Consider the following 12713-nt stretch of genomic DNA (forward strand, 5'->3'; position numbering starts at 1 on the left):
TGCCATCTTGGAGTGGGGGGGAGGGTAGAAATGGGGAGAAAATTTGTAATTCAAACTGTTGTGAAAATCAATGCTGAAAACCAAATATGTTTAAATAAATAAATTTAAATTAAAAAAAAGTAAAAAAAAAAAGTCTGAACTGAACAGAGCCAAAGGCAGAGTACTGTACTAAAGACCTCTTTGGAGATCAATAGTTATTAAATTAATAGATACTCCCTGGAAGGAAGCAAAAGGCAGAACTTCCTGCCATTATACTAACCATAGTAAATATCCAGATGGAGCACTATGTGTAATTCTAGTCTTCAAACCTCAGGAAATAAGATTATTGATTTACGCTGTAAGGTGCCTCAACAGATCATCTTGTCCAATCGTCTTATTTAACAAATATAGGTAACTGAGACCTAAAGAGGTTAAGTAAGTCTCCCAGAGGTACACATGTAGTTAAGTGGCAGGTCCGGCTTTCAAACCTAGACTCTCAGATTCTTTCTGCTCTCTATAGACTTTTTCTGCTAGTAAACATTGCCTTTTCCTCAGGGAATATGACTTGATTTTGTTGAATTTGAAATTGATGTCAAGGATTATGGAGGGTAACTATGCTCCTATAGCACAATCTTCAGTGACATTGTCCAGAAACAAAATGCCAGGCAGGACCAAAGGACGTGGTATGTAAAACTATACTTAATGCCACCTACTCTGGTGCTTAGTATATATGCCATGCTACCCTGTGATGGTTGCTCTGGGTGCATGTGTGTGTGTATGTATGTATATACACACAAAATTAATAGTTTCTCCCCCTAATAAATTTATAATACCTTTGAACTATATTTTTAACCCTTTACAGATACTTCTGAGGGGTTTCTCAGACACTCGTAAAAATTGTTCGTGCCTTTGCATATGCTTATTGCCTTTAGAACTACAGTTAAGAAAATGATGCACATACACATGAATTGTGATACTTTAATGAGCAGAGTTTTTTTTTTAAACATAACATTTAACATATGTTACTGTTCCAAACATTTTAGAAGCTAAGGTCACTTATGCGCATTTATTAAAACTGCTCGCATATATCACAGTTGCCTTGGGGTTTTTAATGTTAAAAGTAACAACTTGTTGAAATATAAGCATTTCCTATTTTCTTGAAAGTACCTCCATATCAACTAGAATGTAGTTCACTTTCCTACTTGAAAGTGGAAACATGTAAATCTTTAATATGGTAAGTAAATAAGAAAGATAGGAAGTACTTTGTACTTTCTTGCCAAGCCCAAGTGCTAGTCGTTTTTCTTCTCATGATAGCCCTCTTCTGTCTTTGTCAATAAACATTTGATTGTCTGCTATGTTCAAGGAGCCAAGGATGCAAAGAAATAATTGACATGATCCCTAGGATCCCTTCCCTCAAAGACTTTATGGTGGTTTGTTGACAAGATAAGGCACAAGCATAAAATGATAAAAGCCATGCAAGGTGGCCTATTTTAAATGCCAGATTAGCGTTCATAGATAACTGCCATTGGAATTAAGGGGAGAGAGGAGTTTATTTTGGTCTCAGTACCACAAAGGGAAAAGCATAATGGTAGAGGAGCGAAGACTTGATTCAATAGGTGTTTCAGGGTCTGCTTTTTAAAAGCAGCTTCTCATTCTGGAGTTATTGATGAAGAAGTTAATCTCTGCTTTCATGTTGCTTAGAGATAGTTTCGCATTGGACAAGTTGTACAAGATGCAAAGGGATTCCAAGAACATGGATGGCATAGCATGAACAAAGGTGCATAGGTGAGGAAGCATGAGACAAGATTAAGGATTGACAAGTTGTCAAATTATACATTTAGAGTATAGGGGAGATAATGTGAGATAAACCTGGAAAGACAATTCATATTCACTTGTTTTCTTTTCATGGAAGAGTCTTCACTTCCAAGGTAAAGGATTTTGAACTAATTCTGTAGCATTGGATAGAGAGCCATTGAAGTGTTGACTTACTGAAATAAGAGATATTGGATGATGGAAGTACTTTATACAACTCTTTAGACTCCAATTTATGGCTTTGAGAACTGATCTCTTTGCTTAGTAGAATTGTTAGATTACTAATGAATAGTGATTTTTTAAGAAACTGTAGAAGATCTTTGTAAAACTCCCTAAGATTGCACCCTGATATAAAGACTGTGACCCATAAATTATTATATCATGCTGAACAACCAGAAGTTTTGTCACTATTCTTTGATATCTTTATACTTGAAATACCATTAGACCATTAGCTAATACTATAAAGTTCTTTTAAGACAAGTTTTAAATAGAATATGACTTTTATAAAGCCACATTTACCTGCACGCTAACTTCATGAAATTTTCCCTTGATTCTTAGTCTCAAGTGTTGGTAAAATTGTATTCTAGAACATACTTTTTAATAAGGATTTTTTTCTGGTTTGTTTTAGACTTTTTTCCCTCCAGGTAGGGGTGTGTGTTTATGTGTGTGTGTGTGTGTGTGTGTGTGTGTATACACACACACATATACACATGTAATCTTGTTTAGTAAGCTTGTGTTTTCATAAAGGGAAATAAAACACAGAAGTGATTAAATAATTTCTAAATGCTAAATGAATGATTATACCACTTTTATTTTCCGTGTAGCCTGCAAAAGCTAAAAAGCTATTGGAAGTTAATTGTTTTGACATTCTTTGAGGAATCTGAATCAAATTCAAATGTGTACACTTAGCAAATGAATAGTTTAGTAACAGTTTATAGTTAACCTGCAATTGTTGACATGTTTTGCTTTTTATTTCTTCAGGGCTTTTGAGCTTCTGGCATGAAAGGAAACTAGTATTGGTCTGGAAATGAAGTGGTTTAGTAGTTAGATTAAAATCTCAATAGTGAATAGAACAGCTGCTTTAAAACCCAACTACTTGTAGAAAATATGGGTCTAAGCAAATCATACCTTTTTTTAAACCAGACCCTCTTATTCTTCTTTCTTTTTAAAAAATAATAATTGTTTAACACTTTTATGTTGCTCTGGAAGTAGTATTCTTTACTTGACTTTCATTCAGCTGAATGCGAAGGATTAAAACCTTCCATTTTACTGGATTAAAAAAACAAAAGCACCCAAATACACACAATTTTTAAATGAGATTTTCCATGTTTTAGTTTTGTGTGATGTTTAGATTGTCAGCTCTTTGCTTTAATAAATTTTAAGGATTACTTGTGCCATTTTCACAATGAAATAACTTTATCAGCAATATTATTTTCATACTAATACATATAGAAATTTTGAGATTGTAAAAAACCTTCAATATCATCTAGGGTAAATTAACTTCCTTTTACAGATGAGGAATTGGAGTCCCAGCCTTGCTCATGGTCATACAGCTGTGTAGTGAAAGGCTGAGGAATAGAAATCAACTCCAAAAAAATATTATCTTCTCCTTGGTTTAAACAGTATAAATCCTGGATTTAAAACAACAGCTACAACTATTCAGAACATAGTGAACTTTAGTCTCATCCTGTTCCTGCCCTGCCTCCCACCCCCATTTTATAGATGAGGAAAGTGAAGCTCAAAGAGGTTTAGTGACCTATATCAGATATTTGATGTAAAGATTCCCCCCCGTGCCTGTTTGTTAGCTACATTAATTTTGTTCATTTACCCACATTAAAATGTCATGTAATCCTGATATATTTTTCAATGCTAGGATATATTTCTTGATTCTTAATAGCTTAGCTTAGAAGGATGGAATAGAAAGTCATTTAGAATAGTAGAAAAAGCCCTATAGGCTCAGAGTCAGACCTTGAGTTCTAGTGTGCATTCTGTCTCTTAACTAGCTATGTGACCTTGGTCGAATTATTTAACTTCTTAGTGATCTACTTCCTTGTCTATAAAATGAAGAAGTTAAACCATATGATCTTTTGAGGTCCCCCCCACCCCAAATTTTTCCTAGTTGCTTTAATGAAAGTGTAACTTTAGCTGAAGACTGAGAGTGTAATTTAAACAAGTAGTCTGTTAATGTATCATACAAGTCAAAAGTAGTTGCTGTATAATCTGGCCAAAGCTATAGTCTTTTTGCCAATCATGTTTTTGGGGATGGACCATTTCTTCCACACCAATATATCCTGACCTGGTATACCCATGTCACTTACCTTTCCCTCTCCAGGAAGGAACTGGGTTCCTTCAGCAAAGGGCTAATATCAATTTTGTTGTGGATTGTGAAATGAGAACAATGGCTCACAGTGTTGAGGAACTGGTATGAATCTGGGGTAGCTTAGAGATGCTGTGATAAATACTTAGACATTGTTATCCATTTATTATCTTTGGAGGACAAGGATTTTTAACCTTGTTCATCATGAACCCCTTTGGCAGTCTGGTGAAGCTGGTGGACCTTTTCTCAGTATATAACTTTGAAATTTATAAGATAAAGTACATATTATTACGAAGAAAACCAGTTATATCAAAGTAGTTATTAAAAATTAACAAAAATTCATGAGCCCCAGGTTGAGCACCTATAACTTAGCACAAACACTATAGCAAAAAGAAGGACCATTCCCTCTCTGTGTAGCTCTTACCAATTTTCCTTAACCCTAGGGTGGCAGGGTCTTGACCTCTATCAGAGGTCAAGTATAAACATAGTATAAATTAGGGATTCTGTTTCTTTCATTAAAATTGTGATGGTTTTTTTTAAAGTCTGTGTTTGTTTGTAAATCTTACAACAATTTACAGAGGTAATTGAAGTTTTAAAATTGTTCATGGCCAATACTTTCCATAATAATTATAGGTTGTTTGATATTCCTTCCCATTTTCCTGTTCAACATAGACTGTCATTTTGGTAAATGTTTGCCACATTTTGAAGTAAGTTTTTCAGGAGTTCGGGTGATTGGAAAGTTGGGGTGGAGCCAAGATGGTGGCTGGAAAGCAGGAACTAGCGTGAGCTCCCCACCGAGTCCCTCCAAAAACCTATAAAAAATGGCTCTGAACCAATTCTAGACCTGCAGAACCCGCAAAATAGCAGAGGGAAGCAGGGCTCCAGCCCAGGACAGCCTGGATGGTCTGTGGGTGAGGTCTATCCCACACAGAACTGGGAGCGGAGCGGAGTGGAGCAGAGCAGAGCCCAGTGTGGGCGGCGCAGACCAACCGGACCAGGAGACGGGCAGAGCGTGCCCTAGCGCCCTGAATCAGTGAGCTGCAGCAGTTACGAGACTTCTCAACCCACAAACACCAAAGACAACAGAGAAGGTTAGTGGGAAAAGCTACTGGGGACAGAGTGGAAAAAAAAAAAAAAGGTGTTTGCTGTTTGGCCACCGCCCCCGGGGCAGCACAGGTGGGGCAGCTACAGAACTACAGCTGCAGTTGCTTCCAGCCTCAGGCCCACCTGGGAGGAATTAAGTGGCGGATCAGAGCAGGAGTGAAGAGCCTGCTGAAGATCTAAGTCCAGTCAGGGTTGGGGGTTCTTGGGGAAAGAAGAGTGCTGGTGTGGCAGAGCTGGCGCATCCCCCCAAGCTTGGAACATAGTTCTCTTAACTCTACAAGCAGTCATATCCCGCTGAAAAACTCAAGGGTCAAGTTAGTTGGCTGGGAATATGGCCAGGCAGTGAAAACGCACCCAGATTCAGTCTCAGTCTTTGGATTCTTTCTTTGGTGACAAAGAAGACCAAAACATTTAGACAGAAGAAGTCAACAAAGTCAAAGAGCCTACAACAAAAGCCTCCAAGAGAAACACGAACTGGTCTCAGGCCATGGAAGAGCTCAAAAAGGATTTGGAAAAGCAAGTTAGAGAAGTAAAGGAAAAATTGGGAAGAAAAATGAGACGGATGCAAGAAAACCATGAAAAACAAGTCAATGACTGGCTAAAGGAGACCCCCAAAAATACTGAAAAATATACTGAAGAAAACAACACCTTAAAAAAATAGACTAACTCAAATGGCAAAAGAGCTCCAAAAAGCCAATGAGGAAAAGAATGCCTTGAAAGGCAGAATTAGCCAAATGGAAAAGGAGGTCCAAAAGACCACTGAAGAAAATACTACTTTAAAAATTAGATTGGAGCAAATGGAAGCTAGTGACTTGATGAGAAATCAGGATATTATAAAACAGAACCAAAGGAATGAAAAAGTGGAAGACAATGTGAAGTATCTCATTGGAAAAACCACTGACCTGGAAAATAGATCCAGGAGAGAGAATTTAAAAATTATTGGACTACCTGAAAGCCATGATCAAAAAAAGAGCCTAGATATCATCTTTCAAGAAATTATCAAGGAGAACTGCCCTGATATTCTAGAGCCACAGGGCAAAACAGAAATTGAAAGAATCCACAGATCACCTCCTCACATAGATCCCAAAAAGAAATCTCCTAGGAATATTGTTGCCAAATTCCAGAGCTCCCAGATCAAGGAGAAAATACTGCAAGCAGCCAGAAAGAAACAATTTGAGTATTGTGGAAACCAATCAGAATAACCCAAGATCTAGCAGCTTCCACATTAAGAGATTGAAGGGCTTGGAATACGATATTCTGGAGGTCAGTAGAGCTAGGATTAAAACCAAGAACCACCTACCCAGCAAAACTGAGTATCATGCTCCAAGGCAAAATATGGATTTTTAATAAAATAGAGGACTTTCAAGCTTTCTCAGTGAAAAGACCAGAGCTGAATAGAAAATTTGACTTTCAAACACAAGAATCAAGAGAAGCATGAAAAGGTGAACAAGAAAAAGAAATTGCAAGGGACTTACTAAAGTTGAACTGTTTTGTTTACATTCCTACATGGAAAGATGATGTGTATGATTCATGAGACCTCAGTATTAGGGTAGCTGAAGAGAACGTGTGTGTGTGTGTGTGTGTGTGTGTGTGTGTGTGTGTATAATGTATGTGTGTGTATATATATGTATGTGTATGTATATATATGTACGTATATATATGTTTATGTATATAAATGTATATGTGAGTGTATGTATATATGTATGTGTATATATATGTATAGAAAGAGAGAGAGCGGGCACAGGGTGACTTGAAGGTGAAGGGAAGATATCTAAAAGAAATAAAATCAAATTAAGGGATGAGAGAGGAATATATTGAGAGAGGGAGATAGGGAGAGATAGAATGGGGTAAATTATCTCACATAAAAGTGTCAAGAAAAAGCAGTTCTGTAGGAAGAGAAGAGAAGGCAGGTGAGGGGGAATGAGTGAATCTTGCTCTCATCAGATCTGACCTGAAGAGGGAATACCATACATACTCAATTGGGTATCTTACCCCACAGAAAAAAAGGAGGAAGAAGATAAAAAGAAAAGGAGGGATGATAGAAGGGAGGGCGGATGGGGGGGGGGTGGAGGTAATCAAAAACACACACTTTCGAAGGGGGACAGGGTCAAGGGAGAAAATTCAATAAAGCGGGATAGGTTAGGAAGGAGCAAAATATAGTTAGTCTTTCACAACGTGCATTATACATAATGATACGCATGTGGCCTATGTTGAATTGCTTGACTTCTTAGGGAGGGTGGGTGGGAAGGGATGAGGGGAGAGAATTTGGAACTCAGTTTTAAAAACCGATGTTCAAAAACAAACAAAAAAAAGTTTTTGCATGCAACTAGAAAATAAGATACACAGGCAATGGGACGTAGAAATTTATCTTGCCCTACAAGAAAGGAAGGGAAAAAGAGGATGGGAGGGGAGTGGGGTGACAGAAGGGAGGGCTGATTGGAGAACAGGGCAACCAGAATATACACCATCTTGGAGTGGGGGGGAGGGTAGAAATGGGGAGAAAATTTGTAATTCAAACTCTTGTGAAAATCAATGCTGAAAACTAAATATATTAAATAAAAAAGAAAGAGAAAAAAAACACATTGGCTATGGATTATGTACTGATTTTGACAGAAACCTTTAAGATGATGAGTGTGGTGTTAGAAGCCTTGAGAGTCTCAGGCTGAGGAATCTCTTGAGTTTGGGAGTTGTGAGACTAGAGGGTTTTGTCAGATCTATGTCAGCCCAATGTCTACAGTGAGTCACTAGTTGCTTAAGGAGAGACGAACCTGCGCATGTCAAAAACAGAGTAGATTATAGTTCCTCTGTGTCAGTCATTAGTGCTATCAGCCTGTCAGTAGCCCCTGATGCTCTATCCTGGTCCAGATGAGGAGATCTAGTGTTTTAAAAAGACAAAACAGTTTAGATAGACTTGTATATAATTTGTTCAGGGTCAAAATTAGTTACTGGAAAAGTTGGAAATAAAACGTGGATATTTAAAGCATTTCATGCCCTCCCCTTAAACTAGCACTATTATCTTAACGTTTGCCCTTTTGAATAATGGCATTTTCTTGAATTCTTTTATTTTTCTTAGATGGTATCATGGAAAACTTGATCGAACCATAGCAGAAGAACGCCTCCGACAAGCAGGGAAACCTGGCAGTTACCTAATACGAGAGAGTGATCGGAGACCAGGATCCTTTGTGCTTTCATTCCTTAGCAAAACAAATGTTGTCAATCATTTTAGGTAAGTTTTTGCTGCTGTATAAAAATTTTGCTTCTGTAGAAAAATACTATTTGTTTAATATGTAGAAATATTCTCATCTCGCTTTGTATGGGGTTATAAGCTGGATGGTATTTAAATTATACGTTATTTTCAGTTCAAGTGATTTAGTCACCAGTACATAGTAAAGGGTAGTATTGAATATTCAGTTTATTTCTTCTGATTTAAAACACTGTTGATTTACTAAGCATTTATTGAGATTATCTGAAATACATTTGCTGTCACTAACAAAATAAAGAAATGCAAAGAATTCTTGAGTGTTAAAGCTTGAGTTAAAGTTCATAAAGTTGTAGATTAAAAAAAAAAGCAGAAAAAAAAACCTGAAAGACCCTTCCAATAAAAAAGTTACATTTACTTACGCGCACACACACACCTATACATCCCTCTCTCTTGCTTATTTGGTTTATATTTTTCCCAGTGTTCGTACCAATCAGATAGGAAAGCAATTTTTTAGTTATCAGATCCAAATACTCCATTTTGTGCTTTTGTATAGGTGATTTAGCTGTTGTTAAGACAAAATTTGGGGGAAGAATAGCTATACCTGAGGTGCAGAACTTCTGATATTAAAATAGCATAGTTAAAATTATAAATATTAAAATGAAGTTTAAGAATATGAATTGTTCCTCATCTAATATATTTTAAATTTATTATTGCCTTTTATATTTGCATAAGTTTGCATAAATGTTTCTTTCCAATGCCCATATATTAGCAAAAAAAGAAAGAATGGCTTATATTGTGAATTCAAAATGAATGATGAGAAATGGGGCTGGGGAAAGGAGTGGAAAGTTGTATTATTAAAGATTTTCAAATATTTTAGTTAATTGTTTAATTCATATAGGGCTCTGGCATTCAACATATGTCATGCCATTTATTTAAAAAAAGCTAATACTTCCCAAAACTTAGTATGCAATGAAAAGAGTAGTTTTAACAATAAATTTGATAAAAATTTGAGAAGCATTTAAAATGGATTATTAAAAAAACTTTATTTTTGCCATTTAGTTTTTAAAATTGCATCAAATAAATTCATATGTTAATTTATCAACAACATACTATATTTGATTCTTTTTGACTTTACAAACAGGATTATTGCTATGTGTGGAGATTATTACATTGGCGGAAGACGATTTTCTTCGTTATCAGATCTAATCGGTTATTACAGTCATGTGTCTTGTTTGCTTAAAGGAGAAAAATTACTTTATCCAGTAGCACCTCCTGAGGCAAGTAAAACTTTAGAATACAAATTTTCAAAACTTGATTAATTGACATAAACATAAGAGATTATAGGTTTCAGCTTCTGTTAAATATTGTTATTTTTTTAAATGAAAAGTATGTTGTAATGTTCTTGTTGGTAACATTAGAGCAACAGGATTAAATATGGATTTTTACTTATGATCATTATTTTCTTTTCATTTATTTAGTATTTTATTTTTCCCCAGTTACATGTAAAAACAATTTTTAACATTCATTTTGAAAACCTTGAGTTCCAAATTCTCTCCCTCTCTCCCTACTCCCCTCATTGCAAGCATTTTGATATAGGTTATACATGTGTAGTCATACAAAACATATCCATAATAGTCATGTTGTGAAAGAAAACGTATGCTAAAAAAAACCCTCAAGAAAAATAAAGTAAAAAAGTATGCTTTAATCTATATTTAGACTTCATCAGTTCTTTCTTTGCAGATGGATAGCATTTTTCATCCTAAGTCCTTCAGAGTTGTCTTGGATCCTTGTATTGCTGAGAATAGCTAAGTCATTCACAGCTGATCATGTTGCAATATTGCTGTTACTTTCTACCCAGTACATTTCACTTTGCATCATCCCATGCAAGTCTTCCCAGGTTTTTCTGAGAACATCCTGGTTATCATTTCTTAGGGTATAATAGTATACCATCATAATCACATACCAGAACTTGTTCAGCCATTCCTTAATTGAAGGGCATCCCCTTAATTTCTAATTCTTCGTCCCCAGAAAACTACTATAAATATTTTTGTGCATATAGGTCTTTTTCTTTTTTTCTTTTTTCTCTTGGGATACAGACATAGTAGCGGCATTACTAGGTCAAAGGGTATGCATGGATTTATATCCATTTGGGCATAGTTCCAAATTGCTCTACCAAATGGTTGAATCAATCAGTTCACAGCTCCACCAACAGTGCATTAATATCTCATTTTTCCCACATCCCCTCCAACATTTGTCATTTACTTTTTCTGTCTTATTAGCCAATCTGATAGATGTGAGGTAGTACCTCTTGTTTTAATTTGCATTTCTCCACTCAGTAGTGAGTTATATTTTTTCATATGGCTATAGATAGCTTCGATTACAAAAACTGATCATATCTTTTAATCATTTGTCAATTGGGGAATAGCTCTTATAAAATGAATTTGACTCAGTTCTCTGTATGTTTGAGAAATGAGGCCTTTATCAGAGAAACTTTCTTCAAAATCCATCCCCCCCCTTTTTATTGTATTCTCTCTTCTTCTACTCTGTCTCTCCTCAAAAGTGTTTGTTTCTGTCCACCCCCTCTACCAATATGTCCTCTTCTCTATCACCTCCCCACCTTCTCTTACCCCCTTCCCTTCCTACTAAAGGGTAGGGTAAGATAGATTTCTGTACCTGATTGTGTATGTTATTCCCTCTTTGAGCCAGTTCTGATGAGAGAAAGATTCACTCACTCCCACTCTTCTTACCCCTCTTCCCTTCCACTGTAGAAGCTTTTTCTATTTCTTTTATGTGAGATAATATACCCCATTCTACCTCTCTCATCCCTTAATTTTATTTTTTAGGTATCATCCCTTCATACTCAACTCATACCTGTGCCTGCCCAATCTCTCTCTCTCTCTTTCTCTTTCTCTCTCTCTCTCTCTTTCTTTCTCTCTCTCTCTCTCTCTCTCTACCTCTACACACACACACACACACACACACACACACTCTCCTTCTTAACTGTCCTAATAATGAGAAAGGTCTTATCAGTTACAAATATCATTTTCCCTTTCAGGAATCTAAATAGTGCAACCTTTATCAAGTCCCTTATGATTTCCCTTTCCTGTTTATACTTTTTATACTTCTATGGAGTCTTGTGTTTGAAAGTCACATTTTCTATTCAGCTCTGGTTCTTTCCATCAAAAAAAAGTATGAAAATCCTTTATTTCATTGAATGTCTATTTTTTCCCCAGAAGGATTATGCTCCGTTTTTCTGGGTAGCTGATTCTTGGTTGTAAACCTAGCTCCTTTGCCCTCTGGAATATTATATTCCAAGCCCTTGAATCCTTTAATGTGGAAGCTGCTAAATCTTGTGTTATCCTGGTTGTGTTTCCACAATACTAGATTTGTTTTTTTTTTTCTGGCTCATTGTAATATTTTCTCCTTGACCCGGGAACTCTGGAATTTGACTATAATATTCGTGGGAGTTTTCCTTTTGGGACCTCTTTCAGGAAACGATCAGTGGTTTCTTTCAATTTCTATTTTACCCTCTGGTTCTAGAATATTGGGGCAGTTTTCCTTGATTATTTCTTGAAAGATGATATGTAGGCTCTGTTTTTGAACATGGCCTTCAGGTAGTCCAATAATTTTCAGATTATCTCTCCTGGATTTATTTTCCAGGTCAGCTGTTTTTTCAGTGAGATATTTCACATTGTCTTCTATTTTTTTCATTCTTTTGGTTTTGTTTTATTGTTTTTTGATTTCTCATAAAGGCATTAGATTCCATTTGCTCCCTTCTGATTTTTTATTTTTTTTTTTAACTTTAGAATTTTTTTTTTTATTTTATTTTGAGGGGGGAAGGCAGGGCAATTGGGGTTAAGTGACTTGCCCAAGGTCACACAGCTAGTAAGTTTGTCAAGTGTCTGAGGCCGGATTTGAACTCAGGTCCTCCTGACTCCAGGACCGGTGCTGTACTCACTGCACCACCTAGCTGCCCCTCCATTCTGATTTTTAAGGAATTATTTTCTTCAGTGAGCTTTTGTACTTCCTTTTCCATTTGTCCAGTTCTGTGTTTTAAGGCATTCTTCTCCTCATTGACTTTTGGACCTCTTCTACCGTTTGGCCTAGTCTGTTTTTTAAGGTGTTATTTTCTTCAGTATTTTTTTTTGTCTCTTTTACCAGGCTCTTGACTTGTATTTCATATTTTTCTGGCATTATTCTCATTTCTCTTTCCAGTTTTTCCTCTACCTTTCTTACTTGATTGTCAAAATCCTTTTTCAGTTCTTCGTGGCCTGAGACCAATTCATATTTTTCTTGGAG

At 36.2% G+C, this 12713-nt stretch overlaps 1 protein-coding gene across 1 annotated transcript in view; it reads left to right on the forward strand.

Moving 5' to 3' along the window:
* Window positions 1-12713, forward strand: part of RASA1 (RAS p21 protein activator 1) — a 125381-nt gene that overhangs the window by 34888 nt on the left and 77780 nt on the right. Inside the window, exons 2-3 of the mRNA XM_036736510.1 lie at window positions 8286-8438; window positions 9556-9691. Coding sequence (XP_036592405.1) covers window positions 8286-8438; window positions 9556-9691 — 289 coding nt within the window. The remainder of the gene's footprint in view (window positions 1-8285; window positions 8439-9555; window positions 9692-12713) is intronic.

Source organism: Trichosurus vulpecula, chromosome 1 (assembly GCF_011100635.1).
Source record: "Trichosurus vulpecula isolate mTriVul1 chromosome 1, mTriVul1.pri, whole genome shotgun sequence".
NCBI classification, from domain to species: Eukaryota; Metazoa; Chordata; class Mammalia; order Diprotodontia; family Phalangeridae; genus Trichosurus; species Trichosurus vulpecula.